At 55.3% G+C, this 15,571-nt stretch overlaps 1 protein-coding gene across 6 annotated transcripts in view; it reads right to left on the minus strand.

Annotated features, from left to right (window-relative positions):
• IL16 (interleukin 16) overlaps positions 1-15,571 on the minus strand; it is a 130,009-nt gene that overhangs the window by 4,510 nt on the left and 109,928 nt on the right. For 5 of the 6 annotated variants that reach the window (XM_008275284.4, XM_051834280.2, XM_070054578.1 and 2 more), the window contains 5 exons: positions 14,602-15,089; positions 9,912-10,062; positions 6,058-7,135; positions 4,410-4,575; positions 1,158-1,259 (listed from right to left, as the gene is read on the minus strand). In XM_008275284.4, the coding sequence (XP_008273506.3) occupies positions 1,158-1,259; positions 4,410-4,575; positions 6,058-7,135; positions 9,912-10,062; positions 14,602-15,089 (1,985 nt within the window). Of the gene's footprint in view, positions 1-1,157; positions 1,260-4,409; positions 4,576-6,057; positions 7,136-9,911; positions 10,063-10,208; positions 10,327-14,601; positions 15,090-15,571 lie in introns of those variants that run through there. The other variant, XM_008275289.4, reaches the window with a different exon arrangement.

Below are 15,571 nucleotides of genomic sequence, written 5' to 3' on the forward strand. Positions count from 1 at the left end.
TCTGGGTTGGAAGAGGAATAGCCAGGACCCAAACCAGGCATTCCGATATAGGCCGCCATCCCAAGTGGTGATTTAACCCGCTGCACCGCCATGCCCACTCCTTGGTGGCTTTAATGCCAGCCAATGCTGTGAACCGGAGGCTTTGTCTGCCGCTGTGTAGGGAAATTGCGATGAGCCCAGCACAGGCCCTGCAGAGGGTTCACCAAGACGGCACAGCCATGGGGTGGCAACAATGCACCCACGATCTGTGAAGACAGGGGGACCAGAACCCTCCTGCGTGGGGACAGCAGCTGCCAGTGCTGATCAGACTGTAGGGGCCACAGGAGCAGAGTCCCCAGGAACAGAGGCACTTGGCCCTGTGTGCTGCCCTCCCCAAGCTCCCAAAACAGACCGTAGCATGTCTTGATGAACTGGGGGCTGGGCCTGGAGACCTGAGGCCCCTGGGTGTGCATTGAGGTTCATGGTCTGTGAAGAGGTGCGGTCGCTGGCCACCTGCTCTCAACCAACCACCAGGTCCGCGTGGCAACTGTCCAGGTAGACATTCTTACAAACCAGGTGAGCAAGGCCAGGAGCGCAACTCTGCTATCCAGGTTTGCTGTGTCAGTCTCAGCCGCACCTTCAATCCTGGTCGCAGGAACTTCCCCAAATGCCCCAGGGGATCACAAACCATTCTGGTCTAAATTTCAGGGACTGACAGGCCTACGGTTCCAAAGGAAGAGATGTGACGGGGAATACAATGTGGCTTGAAGTTTTTAAACTATCTCCCCCCACCCCCAGTACCTTCAAAACTGCAGGTGTGAGGGCTTCAGCCTCACAGAATTCGGATGTCAATGTTCAGGTGTGAAGCAGAGACACCTGTTCTATGGGGGATGCAGGTTTCTTTTAAGGCAGTCAAACTGGCGTGCACAGAGATCATCTGTTAAATTGAGGTTGGTGATCAAGGTCGACTGCGGGGTCTTGTTCGTGACCTTCCGGGCTGCCCGGAAAGGGGGATGGTGAGGGCTGTCCCTGGAGAGCCGTCCGAGCAGCCTGCCCTTCAGCCTGGGGTCGTGCATTTGTTCGCTCCCCAGCACAAGAACCCCTCCTGGCAAGCGCGGCCCCCGCCTGACGCCCTCAGCTCTGGCTCCTGCACTTACCGTAATCACCGTGCCACTTACCGTAATCACTTTGTTTTCCAGATCCGCCCCTCCTGCCAAGCTGAACCCCAGGCCGGCTCCCTCCTCCTTGTGTAGGATGGTGACGTGGATGCTGTCCAATTGCTGCAAGAGACAGTGCACCTGATCAAAATATGACACTGCCACAGCGCGAGGCATGCAGGAGGGCTTTATCTGATGCGTTTGCTATCTCCAGCTACCCCCGGGCCAGGCTCCAAGTTTCGCCGCCCCCTCAAAGCCCAGTTTCAGTTTCGTCATCTATAAGGAGAGGACTCTCCCTTCACGACTCATGGGAAGCTTAGGGAAAAAAAGGTGTGCGAAGCAGCGAGCATGGCGCTCTGTCTCACCCTGCACACACCCACACACAGGCAGGCAGGGCTAGCAGTGTAAAGTCAGCCAGAAATCCCAGTGGGCTGCGGGATGTGGGTCAGAGTGCGGTCAGGCTGTAGGACTTTGGGTCACATAAGCCAGGATTCTTTGTGTTGTTTTGTAGTTGTTAGCCCCTTCTTCCTCTCTGGCACCCCACAGGGCACATGGCAGTGAAGGGAAGGCGGCTCATATGTGCTTGCACATGCATGCTGACACACATAGATGCAGACACACAGGGGAACATACAGGTGCACAGGCACACGCAGTCACACACACAGTCACAGGCACACACAGCCACACACAGCCACATGGAGTCACACATGCAGGCACACACAGGAACAGTCACACAGACACACAGGCACACGTATGCAGGCATACATGCAAGCACACACAGGCACACACAGTCACACAGGTAAGCACACACAGTCACACACACAGGCATAGTCACACAGGCACAGTCACAGAGGCACATATATGCAGGCACACATAGTCACACATACAGGCACACACAGGCACACACAGTAGCACACAGGCACACATATGCAGGCACACATAGTCACATACACACAGTTGCACAGGCACACACAGTCACACACACAGGCACATGTACACAGGCACACATAGTCACGCATGCAGGCAAACATAGGCAGTCACACAGGCACACATAGGCAGGCACACACAGCCACACAGACACACACAGGCACACACAATCACACACATAGTCACACAGGCAAGCGTACACAGTCATACACAGGCACATGCAGTCACACATGCAGACACACACAGGCACACGCAGTCACACAGGCATATGCAGTGAAACACACAGGCACAGGTATGCAGGCACACATAGTCATGCATGCAGGAACACACAGGCACACATAGTCACACACAGGCACATGTATGCAGGCACACACAGACACACACAGGTACACACAGGCACACACAGTCATGCAGGCACACACAGTCACACACACAGACACACAGGTACACACAGTCATGCAGGCACACCCAGGCATACACAGGCACACGCATGCAGTCACACACAGTCACACAGGCACACCCAGGCACACACAGGCACACACATGCAGTCACACACAGGCACACCCAGGCACACTCGATCTTCTCCAGCCTGGACAGGGGCTCTTGTGGAGCCAGGATGGCCTCCGCGCATCATCCAAAGTCAGAGATTCTCTTTCTAATCTGGAGCTGGGGTCCCTGACTCAGATGCCTACAGGCCGAACACCTCACTGAGCAAAAGGAGCTGACGGGAGTGACAGGAACCACAGAGAGCCCAAGAGCGCGTAGGGTCGGCTGCTCCGTGCGAATGCAGACCCCGAGCTACCAGATCACTCCCTTACAACAGAAAAACAAATCAGGCATGCAGGCTTTGATTGATTCAGGTTTTCCAGTATTTAGAATTCAAAACGCTTTTCAAAAACCACCAAGCAGACGGAGAAAACGCACCTGCAGGTCCCAGTCTGAACCTTGCACTAGGGAGCAAACTTCCAAGAGCCTGCTTGCTCGGGCACCCCTCGAGCACCTGACCAGCACCTGGCCCTGCGCAGTCCCTTTGACTTGAGTCCCTGAGAGCCAGGAGAGAAGAAGAGACCAATGCACCTGACTGTCCCAGACCTCCCAGCTGCCATCCACGGGTCAGGCTGGCCCCTGGTCAGGTGGACAGCACGTACACTCCCAACACCACCCTGGGCTGGACAGATCTTCAAAACCTACTCACTGCTGCCTGGGCCACTTTGCTTGAGCTGAAACAAGACCAGAGGGATGATGGCTCAGCCTCAGGTCCCGGGAGCCACAGAGGAGGGGCCGTGGCCCAGGGCCTCCGTGTTCACTAGATTGACCCACATCCTCACCCTCAGAACTGCAGCAGGACACCTGCGTGTATAGACAAGGAGGGTCTCCTTGTCCTCTTGCTGCAGCATGAATTATCCCAGTGCAAAAATCCTGTGTGGACCCCAGGCAGCCCCAGACGGTGCAAGGCCCACCAGCCCACACACAGCTGACTGCTGGCCCCAGCTTTGCCAGGCCACTGCATCTCCTCACACCGAGGGCCCTGCTCTCAAAGCATATAGGAAGTGGGAGTTTCAGAATGAGTCGGCCGAGGCCCAGGGGCCCTTGGGAGCTGGGGGTGAGGACTTCCCTGTGTGCAACAGAAGGAAGGAGAGCTCCAGGGCCGGAGCTGTCGCACGGTGCACGGTTGTCAATGGTCCATGCGTGCGCTCCCATGCTGCCTCTCCCTGCAGGCTTGCACCAGGCCTAGTCTATGGGAAGTGGATGTAGCACCGACCCTGAACTTGGAAACCTTGATTCTGTAACCCTGAGCCTCACCTTTCTGATGTATAAAACTGTTCAAAAGAGGCAAGAAGTCAACCTATTGAAATCGCTTCATAAAAACTGTTTCCATGTAGCATGTCTTCCTGCTCCTTAAGGAGCAGGGAGGGGCTGGGGCTGTGGTGTAGTGGGCTAAGCCTCTTCCTGCAGTGCCAGCATCCCATATGGGTGCTGGTTCTAGTCCGGGCTGCTCCACTTCCGATCCAGCTCTCTGCCATGGCCTGGGAAAGCAGTAGAAGATGGCCCAAGTGCTTGGGCCCCTGCACCCGCGTGGGAGCCTGGGAAGAAGCTCCTGGCTCCTGGCTTCAGATCAGCCCAGCTCCAGCTGTTGCAGCCATCTGGGGAGTGAACCAGCGGATGGAAGACCTTTCTGTCTCTCCCTCTCTCTCTGTAACTCTGCCTTTCAAATAAATAAAATCTTAAGAAAAAAAAAAGAAGGTTCTGGGCGCCGCTGCCGCTGCTTCTCCTCTGAGCCAGCTGAGTGACCACACAGTCCACACAACACCCTTGGCACTGCCGCTGCCTACGGAGGAAACCCACCTTTAAGGTTGCTTCATCCAGATCCCTCACTTCCTCGATGAGCTTTCTCAGCTCTTCGGAGCTCAGCAGGGAGATCACAGACTGCCCCGACTGTGGGCAGGGAGCCGCGTCCTCGGCGTCCTGGGGCTCCGCGAGGCCCTCCGTGTATTCTCGCAGCTCCGCCAGACTTGCAGGGGAGAAGAGGGAACGGTGTGAGTGACACAGCAGGAACAGCCATGCTTATTGCGCTGAATACTCCACTCCGGGCTCAGCACCCTGCTTCCAGTTGCATTCTATTGCTTGAGGCAGTAAACCCACCCCTCCTGCCACGGAAGCGGGGCTTAGGGAGGCCACGGGAGCCACAGAGCCACAGAACTCCAAAGTGATCCAGGTTCAGACTCACAGATCATGGTGTTGCTGGTTCCAATGTCCGTGTTCTTTGTGTAATGAATTAATTTACTTACTTATTTGCTTTGTTTTAAAGAGAGACAGAGAGAATGCACCCCTCTGTTGCTTCACTCCCCAGATGCTCACAACAGCTGGCGTTGAGCCAGGCCAAAGCTAGGAGCACAGAACTCAACCTCCCCCTGTCCCCAACCCTGGCCACCACCACCACCAATCAACAAAATGTGTTGGGCATTTGGCCTAATGTTGAGATGCCATTTGGGATACCCATATCACACACGATGTGTCTAGGTCACACACTGGACACAGCGGTGTCCACTCCTGACTCCAGCTTCTTGCTAATGTGGAAGCCAGCAGGTGGTGGCTCAAGGACCTGGGCCCCTGCTCCCCACAGGGGAGACCTGGACTGAGTTCTGGGCTCCTGGCTTTATTCAGCTTGGCCTAGCCCTAGCTATGGCAGCAACTGGAGGGCAAGCCAGCAGAAGGAGGGTCTCTCCATATCAGCCTCATCTCTGTCTCTCTGCCTGTCAAATGATTCATTAAAATGTGAGTAAGTGAGGTTGGGGTCAGCAAGAATTCCCAAGGGCTGCTCTCCTGGCCTCCACTGGTCTTCCAGAGGTATAGTGGAACATTTCAGACCTGCACCACCCTTCTAAGTCCCCATGGGTAACTCACCAGGGGGCCAGCCCCACCTACCACCTGCTAATACCTGAGTCCAGGTGTTGTCAGAACGCCCCCTTAATAATGTGGGCTTTATCTATTTATCTTATTTATCTTAATTGTTCCTGTGCTTCATTCTTTCTTAAATTTTTTTAAATTTAGTTAATATGGAGACACAGAGAGAGAGAGAGAGCGAGCACGCTCCTATCTGTTGGTGCAGTCCCCAAATGCCCACATTGACTGGGGCTGGGCTAAAACTTGGAACCAGGAACCCAATGCAGGTCTCCCACAAGGGTGGCAGGAACCTGCCAATTGCTCCCTCCCAGGGAACACACAAGCAGGAAGCTAGAGTCAGGAGCCAGAGCTGGGTATGGAACCCTAGCACTTCCATTAGCATCCTAACTCCTCAAGCAGATGCCTGACCCCTAATAGGAATTTTAGAAGGCTGGAAGAAGATCCTCTCTCTCTCTCTCTCACTCTCCCTTTCATGAAACAGTGAGTGGGACAGCCCCAAAACTGGTACACCTGTCATCTCGTAAGTGACCCACGGGATGATAAAGCCAGATGAGAGAGCCAAAGAGAAACACAGGGAGTGAGCACTCACTTGAGAGAGAAGCCGGTGTCCGAGGTGGGGGCTTCTGCAGAGCTGTCGGGCGCTGCGTCCTCGCGGGAGGCCGGCCTGGGCGGCACCCCCTCCCTGGGGCTGCAGGGAGCCTGGCCCCAGGCCGCGGCGGACGGGAGGCACAGCAAGGATTTCATGACAGCCGACGACACTTGGCTGCTGATGGAGTACAGTTTGCTGCTCTTCTCATCCAGGAGCTTCGTCTCACACGACTGGGTCCTGGTCAGGGGGAAACTCCGAGCCCGCTGGCCTGGCACCTTTAGCACCGGCCCTGGAGATGCCTCGGGCCGGGATGGCAGCAGCCTCTGGAGTGGGTCCGGCTCGGTGGGGAGGGGTTGCGGACGGGGCTTCTGTCCTTGGGGAGGGGACTCAGACACCCCGGGGTCACTGGCCTCTGAGGCTGCAGGGGAACCCCGGGACAGCTGATGCTGCTCCTGCTGCCGGGGCTCGGCGGTGGGCGGAGCCCCTCTCCCCAAGAGGCCAGAGAACCGGCCCCCCTCTTGCTTCCCGGAAGGTTTTGCTGCCTCCCCAGAGGACGCATGCAGGCTCAGTCTCTGGACTCCCCTGTCAGGCAACTGAGAGGACCCGAAGGTCTCAAAGGAGCTGATTCTCTGCTTGATGGAGGAAGAGGAGGAGGAGGAGGCCTGCACGTGTGGCCCGGGGGGCTCCCTGGAGGAGGCAGCTATTGGCTGTGCTGGCGAAGCGCGACTCCTCAAACCTTTCAAGCTTTGGCGAAACCAGGCTGGCTTGGGGGCCACAGGGGGCCCCTTCTTCCCAGTGCCGCTGTCCGCTGCCTTGTGCACTTTGGCAGCGCCATGAGCAGCGTCCAGCTTCGGGGCACAGGTCCCCTCCAAGTGGCCCTGCTGCCCGTCTTCTTCACGCAGGCTGGCGTGGGGCTGCAGGGGCAGGTGGCTGTGGCTCTCACTCATCATGGGGCTGAACAAGCTTTTGATGCAGTCGGAAATTCTCACCCAGGGGTCTTCGGGGGTGGTCTCGAAGCTATAGTCCATCCGAGCCTGCCGCTTCAGCAGGGGGTGTTTCAGTGGGGACGTCTGGGTCACTGGGGAACAGAAACAGGGGCAGCTGGGCATTGCATCGCATTGGGATCTTTCTCCCTACCATGTAATTTCAAAGCTCAGTGGCAAGGACTAGAGGAGGGCTTAGCGGAAGCAGTGGGCTCTGAGACAGGTGAGTGCCAGGTGCCATTACCTAAATGAGAAGATGACGGGCAGGGATCCAAGGACCAGGAAGGGGAGCTAACAGCTCAACAGCCCTGGTTTCAGACTAGTCACATCTCTGGCACTTTGCAATTGCCAACTCCAGTGTTCAAAAAGCGGGGAGGGCTCTCAGATGGCAGAGCTAAGGCAAGGCCCCGTGGCTCCTCATTGCCCACTGCCAGCTTTGTCCGCTGCACTAGGCAGCTCCCCAGGAAACGCATCAAAAAGGTGAGAGGCCAAGCGATGCTCTTACCTTTTCAGGCTAAAAGTCGCACATTGCTGCCACGTGTCTGAGACTACGCAGGTCATCCACAAGTTTAGTGGATGTGCACGCCCACAGATAGGGGGCGCCCTGCTTGGAACAGCCCCTTATGCTCCCTCTCCCACGCCGGCCAGCATCTCACACCTTCCTGCCTCTGCCTGGTCCCTGCTGTTCTCCCTAGGCACACATCATTGGTCGGCTTGCATGGCAAAGGTGTGTCTGCCCTAGGGAAGAGCTGATGGAGAGGGTCCAGGCAGGAAGTACCCTGACGATGATTCTCAGCCTTGGCCACCTGTTCTGGGGGAATCCAGAAGACTTTAAAAGTGCAGATGGTCGCCCCCAGTTTCTTACTGGGATGCAGCCTGGCCTTCAGGAATTCCATAAGCCCTGCGGGTGATCCTGTGGGCAACCTGCTCTGTGCATGCCCGGTCAAGTTCAGCCCTTCACCACAGGGATCCGTGCATGGGGGTCTTTATCAGAATCAAGCACTGAACTGGAAGACTCTGTCTGCCTCTCTCTCCCATGGGCAGAGAGGGAAGCCAGGCTGTGTGCTTTGGGGGGGATGCTTGATACTTGGAGGGGCACAGCCCTGTTGAAGGAACATGGATCTCCCTGTACTTCCTCTCAATGCCCATCCGTGCACAGCATCAGACCTTGACGTCAGAGAGGATCTCGGCATCGCCAGTGGTGTGGCATGGTGGGCTAAGCTGCCCTGCGAGGCCAGCATCCATATCGGAGCACCAGTTTGAGTCCCGGATGCTCTGCTTCTGATTCAGCTCCCCGCCAATGCAGGGAAAGATGACCCAAGTGCTCGAGCCCCTGCCACTCACGTGGGAGACTCAGATGGAGTTCCAGGCTCCTGACTTCAGCCTGGACTAGCCCTAGCTACTGGAGCAATTTGAGGAGTGAGCCAGAGGATAGAAGATTCTCTCCCCCCCCCCCCACCATTTCAAAAAATTTAACAAGGTGGGGGGAACCTCTGCACTATCGAGCTATCTAGGGGATATGGGTGGGTGCCCCTGACTCCAGGGCCTTGACATGTGAGTCCAGCCCTCTGAGCCTGTTTCTGATTCATGAAGTGCTTTTCTCTAAGAGACTAGGTTGTGGGAATCAAAGAGGCAGAGAATCTATAGCAAAACTCTTTGCAAACGGGGGCAAGGAACTCTTGCCACTGGTACAGCAAGGCACTGCCTGGCGGGTTCCTCAATTAGAAGGAAGGGAGAGTGGAAACAGAGCAGCCTCCAGCTAGGGAAGCTGCTCTGATGGGACGTACTAGAACTTCCTATTCATGGTGTCCCTTAACACTCCAGGAGGTTTTCGTGTGCTCTTTCTGCAGGCTTGTTTCTCAGAACAAACACACAAAGGTACAGCCAAAGTATAGTAGAAAAAAATAGAATTAAAAGATAAGTTCATTTTGGTGCCCCCAAAAATGAAATCCACGCATAATCTTTACATAATATGCACTTCTATGAAAACCCCTCATATGCATCCATTTCAAAAAACTTTCATGAAAATAAGCCCATCGTTTAGTTCCAGTTTCCTCCAACTCCCTGCAGGATCCTTGCATGGTTTATCATCGACCATACATGTCTTTTTTTTTTTTTTTTTTTTTTTTGCCACAACAGTGAGTTCCTGATGGGAGCAGGGACTGGCCTGTCTCACCCCCCTTCTGTCCTCTGTACACAGAACCAGCATTGAAGGTGCGCTTGATGAATTAACCACATGCCGGAACTTAGATGATTTGGCAGACCTTGCTGATGAGTGAATCCAGGCTCAGAAAGGCAAAGGAAGCTGCCCAGCAACTCGGTTCATGACGGGTGTCTCCAGGATTCCCTGGCCCCGAATCCTACGTGCTTCCAGCAAGCCACCTCATAGTCAAGGCACGTCTTACCATGGCCAGGTGTGCCCCAGGGACATCATCCTTGCTGTCCTCCCCCCCAACCCAGGGAGGTGGTGACCACCAACAAAAAGGCACTGATGCCCTGAGATGCTGTGTGCTCAGACCTGGAAACACGGAATGCTAGGGCGTTGGCACCCTTGCGGCAGCTGCCCAGGATGGCTGGGTGGGTGTGTCTTTGGATGGCTTCCCGAGAGCTTCATTCTCCTGCTGACCGTCTGGACCGGCTTGTCTTCCCACCATGGCCACCACAGAGCCACCCATCCAGCCAGGTTTTCAACCCTGGACAGCACCTCCTTCACCCCACCACTCCCATGCCCTGGACCCCATTCTCCTCGGCCCCATCCAGCAGCGAGGTCAATGCACAACCCCCTTAGTCTCAGGCCAAGTTCAGTTACCTTTCTCCAGAACCTGTTCCCAGGAGGCCCTTCTTTCTGCAGGATCTCTGTGCAAAGCTCACCTGGGCTGGCTCTCCTCCTTCCTGGCTCACTCTCCGCGGTCGACGGAGCCTGAGGGTCGATTCCAGCTCCGGGGCAGCTGACGGTGGCGTGGGGCCCTCTCCCTGCCGTGTCTTCCTGCGGCGACAGCAGTGGCAGCAGCTCTCTGGCTTCCTGTGGTGTAAACAGGAAGCAAGATCGTGTCAAAACCGTAGCCTCCAGCTGTGAGAAGGAGGGCGCACTTTGATTGGGACCGGAGAGCAGACGCGAGCTGCCTGCAATGAGAATTTCATCTGCAGTCTTGCAAAACTGGGTCCCACCTCTGAGGGGCTGTCCAGGCGGACAGCACCTCCTGCAAACCCGCAGTGTGTCTGGCTTGCAGTAGAGTCCGGCGCATGGGCTCCTGCTCTACACACACGGGAAGATCCTGGCTCTCTCTGACAGGGACAGGAGGCCAGGGATGCGGAAGGGGCGGGCCCTGCTTTGTTTCCAGCTGAATCCCTACCAGCAAGGTACAGAGTGGTGTAGAAAAGAGGGCAGGGAAACTGCCATCTGACCCTTAAGTTAAGGTTAGCACGCACTTGGGAAAATGCTGGTCCGTGGCTTTCTCCACTGTGGCTCCTTAATCATAGCTTTAATGATTAACCTGCAAAGGCTCTGTGCTGCTGCTTCTCGCCTCGGCACCCAGGGTGATGTCATCAGTCATCGTGGAATTGTTTCCCCCATGAGCTTGGCTGCAGTCCTACTACGTAAGACTTTTTTAAAAATTTATTTATTTGAAAGATGGAGGAAAAAAGAGAGAGAGAGAGAGAGATGGGGAGATCTTTCATCTGCTGGTTCACTCCCCATCCCCAAATGGCTGCAATGCCAGAGAATGTACCAGGCAAAAGCCAGGAGCCAGGAGCTCCATCCAGGTCTCCTACATGAGTGGCTGGGACCCAAGCTCATGGCCACCTTCTGTTGTCTTACCAGGAACATTAGCAGGGAGCTGGATCAGAGGCAGAGCAGCCGGGACTTGAACCAGCACTCCAATATTGGATGCTGGCATTGCAGACAGCAGTTTAGCCCGCTGTGTCATATTGTGTGCCCCTGTGAGACTTAAACAGGGTGAGACTTATCACCCGATATGATCCAGATGCTCTCAGGGCTCAGAGGAAGCAGAGGGCACCGGTCCCATCCCACAGGTAGAGAAGGCTTTGCTATGGAAGTGTTTTTTGTTTCCAGAATGAGATCTTGATGGCAGCTTAAGAATGTTCCAGGCGCGCAGGCAGCATAAGACTGCCCTGGACAGATGGACCCATCAGGCGCGATACCCAGCCAGCAAAGAAGACCGAGGAGGCAGGGGTCGACCCAGCGAACCCCTCCTGGATTTGGTTATCTGCAAGGGAAGCGCTTGGGTGTGCTGCAGTGACCTCCACATTCTGCTCATTCCAGAGTCGGGTAATAACAGGGCCATCGGACAGGCTGCTGCCTGCCTTCCACTGGGGAGGAAAGAAGGAAAAATGTATCATCTGGGACTAAAAACAGACTGGCCAATGTCCACAGCCTGAGATCTACATTCACAAAGCACGCTCTTTGGGGAGAAAAGGTCTACGGAAGCTTCAAGACTCTCACGGCGCAGGGAAAATGACACGTGGCTGAAGTCTGGCTTCCCCTGCCTGGGAGCTCTCTACTGTGACCTCTGTTTACGTGCGTGAATCGTTGGCACCTTTGGCTGCAGTAATCTAAGTAGCTATGCACCTTGCAACAAAATCACACACACACACACACACACACACGTATGTTAGAATCAACACATTGGATGGTGCAGCCTCTTCGTGGGAGGCTTCTTCATTTAGCCCCTGAAATAAGTTTGATTGTACACAAATGTTTCTGAGCAGTGTGGTGTGTTTTTTTGTTTTTGGTTTTGTGTTTTTGGTTCTCAGCTTTGTGGACACGCAAACAGGTCAGGCAAGGAGGACAAAAAGGACAGAGAAGTGGACCTAGAAGGGAGTGGGGGTAACAGAGTGAGTTTTTTTTAAAAAATGTAGGTGATAGTATGAATGGATTTTCTAGAAGGAAAAGGATCTGTTTTCTGTTAAATAACATATCCCATTTATGGTAACAGTACTCAAAATAGTCAAGACAGGGGATCAGCCTAAACACCCACCAGTGGATGAATGGACGAAGAATCAGCAGTGTATCTACACCGTGGACTAGTACTCGCCACAACATGGATGAAATCCTGTCATTGGTGACGAGGACGGGCCTGACAGATGTCACATAGAAGGAGACACAAATCCCGGGAAGCTGCCCCATCGCTCTGACACTCTGGACAGCAGGAGGCTCCTTCACCCCCCTTCACTGTCTGGTTCCTGCTGGGATCGTGTGACCTGGAGCTCCTAATAAACATCTTATGTAAGTTACAATTAAAAAAGAAGAAAGACAAATCCCAAAGCATCTCATTCTATGTGGAATCGAAAAGATCTCCTAGAGGTCGAGAGTTGTACAGTGATGAGCAGAGGCTGTGGCGGGACAGGGAGAAGCGCTGAGGAGAGGCCAGCCAACGGTACAAAGTGCGCCATGACAGGAGCAATCAGTGGTGGTGGCCCTTGCACAGTAAGCTCCCGGGAGCTAACAGCAATGCAGCATGCAGCGCAAACAGCTAGAAGAGATTTCCAAGATTCTCAGGACAGAGACAGGATGACTGTCTGAGGTGCTCGCTCTGCTAATTCTTCTGATTTGATCATCACAGAATGTATCCATCCATGTAAATATCACACCGTATACCCATGTCCGCATCACACAATGTATCCACATAAACATTATACAATGTATCCTTGCATTGAAGCAACACATCTCAACCCAGCAATCCACACTCATACAGTTAGGATGTACCAATAAAGTAAAAAAGAAAAAAATACCCAAGGTCATCTCGGATCAGGAAGCTAAGGCCCCTGAGCCACAGGAGGCCGGAAGGACTTGGGGCCTGTCCTTAGGACCTTGGAGAGTAAAGACCACAAGGAGGGGGCAGGGAGGGGAGAAAGCGTGCTCACTGGAGCCTCAGAGGAGTTTTCCCTGTGAAATGCCTGGGAGTGGTCAAGGGAATTTTAGGAAGTGTGATGTCAAGCCACCTGCTTCCTGCTGTCTCTCATGCTAAAGTTCTTTCATTGTGACTCCTGGGTCCCAGCACACGTACATTGTGTTCTGTGTTTTGTGGGGGAAGGGTAGGACAAGGAGCTGCTGGCCACATGGGCAGAGCAGAGCGGCCACAGTGTGACCTTTATGCTGCATGGGACAGTGGCAGGAGGAGGAGGTGGATTCTGATGGGCAGGGCAGGGCACCAACCAACGACAGGGGAAGATGCTTGTGAAGAAGTTCCTTGCACAAGCCCCGCCTCCTCCTCCTCCCACAGCCGCCTGGCTTGCAGCTCCTCCTTGCCCTTATATGGCCCTGCCTGGTCTGGAGGTGCAAGGGGCATCCCCAAGGCACACCTCCTTTGCAACTGCTCTCCTTCTCTTTCATCCAGAAAGCCTGGGTTCTCGGCCTGCCTGTGCCAGATCTGTCCCTCTGGACTCAGGGGACTGAGCCCAGAGGAAAATGAAGTATTTTCTTCAAGGAGGAGGTGGGGGAGCAGACCCCAGCCCCCAGCAAAAAATGTGCTGCCAGCCAGCCGTATCCTCCGCTCTCCGCAACCCTGAACTTCCTCTTGTTAACCTGGCTCCGCCTCCCCACCTTCACTCTCACCCTCTTCTCAATACTCCCCTCTCCCTGCACCCCAACTCCTCCGACATCAGCACTTGGGGTTGCTTACCCTCCAGAGTTTTGCTAGCCTTCAAAAGGGATTGTTCTAGAAACTTCCACAGCCCATCCCACCCAGCCGGTGACAGCAGCCACCAGAGCAAGGACGGGAAAGACAGCAGGCACAGGCTCCCACAAGCCCTGTGACTTTGAGCAACTGCTCCCAGTTGTCGTGAGGAGTGGCTAAGGCACTTTCCATGCAAGAGCTTAGTACAGGTGTCTACCCAGGAAACCGGCTCAAGCCAGAGCCGCCACCTGTCACTCCATCTGCCTGCCTTCCAGGGGGTGCAGTGGGCGGCAGAGAAGGAGCAGGTGCAGGAAGTGCCTCAGCGACGAACCTGACTGTGCCTGGGACGTCACTTCACTGTTTCCATTTCGCCCCCACCCACACCAGCTCTTCGTGGGGGCCACCAAATGCAGCCTCAATTCCCAGCTCAGGAAACCTAGACTTGGAGACACTGGTTTCCCCAGAGGCTCCACACCTAAGGAGGAGGGAAGAAACAGCAGCCAGGATCTCACAATCACACCTGCCTACCCCCAGCAGAAAGGATGACTAGTGTGGGCTCCTTGGGCTTGTTTAGGCAACAAATGCGACCCTCCCCCCAAGCTGACCACAGATGGCCTCTGGGAAGAGACCTTCACCCCTTCTCCTCCATGGAGTGACCCTCCAGGAACACAGGTGCTTACCCACCATGGGCAGTGTGGAGAAGGAGCCACGGGAAGGGGCTGTGCACCCCCAAATGTTATGGGGGAACCCAGAAGCCCATGAGTCGGGACTGGACTTTGGGATCTGCCGAGCATCAGCCCTGTCCCACCCTGAGTCCTAAGATTCCGCTGCTCCCAGCTATACAGGAGGAACCTGGGCTCTGCCCCGACAGATGCTACAGTGGATACTCAACAGTGACCGCACGTGACCTGGACACACCCTCTCACCTGGCCGCAGGCGGGCAAGGCACGCCCGGGAGGGCTCGTGGCATTCTCGGCCTCTGCCAGACTCTTCTGAGGGTCGCTGTCGCTTTTGAAGTATTTCCTGGGTGGAGGTTTGGGCTTGGAGGATGTGGGCTTCCTCACAAATATCTCGAAGGATTTCTTCAGCCGCACTGGCGGGTGCTCGTCTGGGCTCTCAGGGAGGCGCGGGCTGTCCTGGGGTGGCCTGGACGAGGCTGGGGGAGAAGCCCCTGGCTCCTGGCTCAGGCGCGGGCTGGGGCTGTGCCTGCTGACTTCCTGATCGGAGGGCTGCTGCGCTGTGCCACCGCCGCCGCTGCTGGGGCTGCCCCCCGGGGACCCGGACATGTAGCTGCTGTCGCTGCTGGAGCGGATCATGACCTTCTGCGCCCTGCGGTGGGGGGGCGCCGAGGTCTTCTCCTGCTCCTTCTCCAAGGTGGGCCGCCCGTGCCAGCTGCTCTCCAGCCTCTTGACGCCTGCACATGAGCACAGGGAGACGTCCACAGCTGAGCCTCCCATGTGACCGCTGCAGTCCCTCTGGGTCTGCAGGCCAGCAGTCTTGGGTGTGGTCCCTGAGGAGCTCTATGACTTCAGACTTTTGGGAAAATCATCCCACTTTTATTTTATTATCTATTTGAAAGGTACAGCCCAAAGAGGGTGGGGGGAATCTTCCATTTGCTAATTCATTCCTCAAATGTCCACAACAGCTGGGACTGGGCCAGGGTGAATCCAGGTGCCCAGAACTCCATCCAGGTCTTCCATGGGAATGGCAGGGAACCTGGGCCATTTTCCACCGCTTTCCTAAGCCCATTTGCAGGAAGTTGGGTTGGAAGCAGAGCAGCTGGGACTTGAACCAGCACTCTGATACGTGGTGATGGCATTGAAAATAGTGACTTGACTCTCTGCGTCACGACATCCACCCCATCCAACCCTTCTGAGCTGTACTGGTGCGTGTGGA

Source organism: Oryctolagus cuniculus, chromosome 12 (genome assembly GCF_964237555.1).
Source record: "Oryctolagus cuniculus chromosome 12, mOryCun1.1, whole genome shotgun sequence".
Taxonomy (NCBI): domain Eukaryota; kingdom Metazoa; phylum Chordata; class Mammalia; order Lagomorpha; family Leporidae; genus Oryctolagus; species Oryctolagus cuniculus.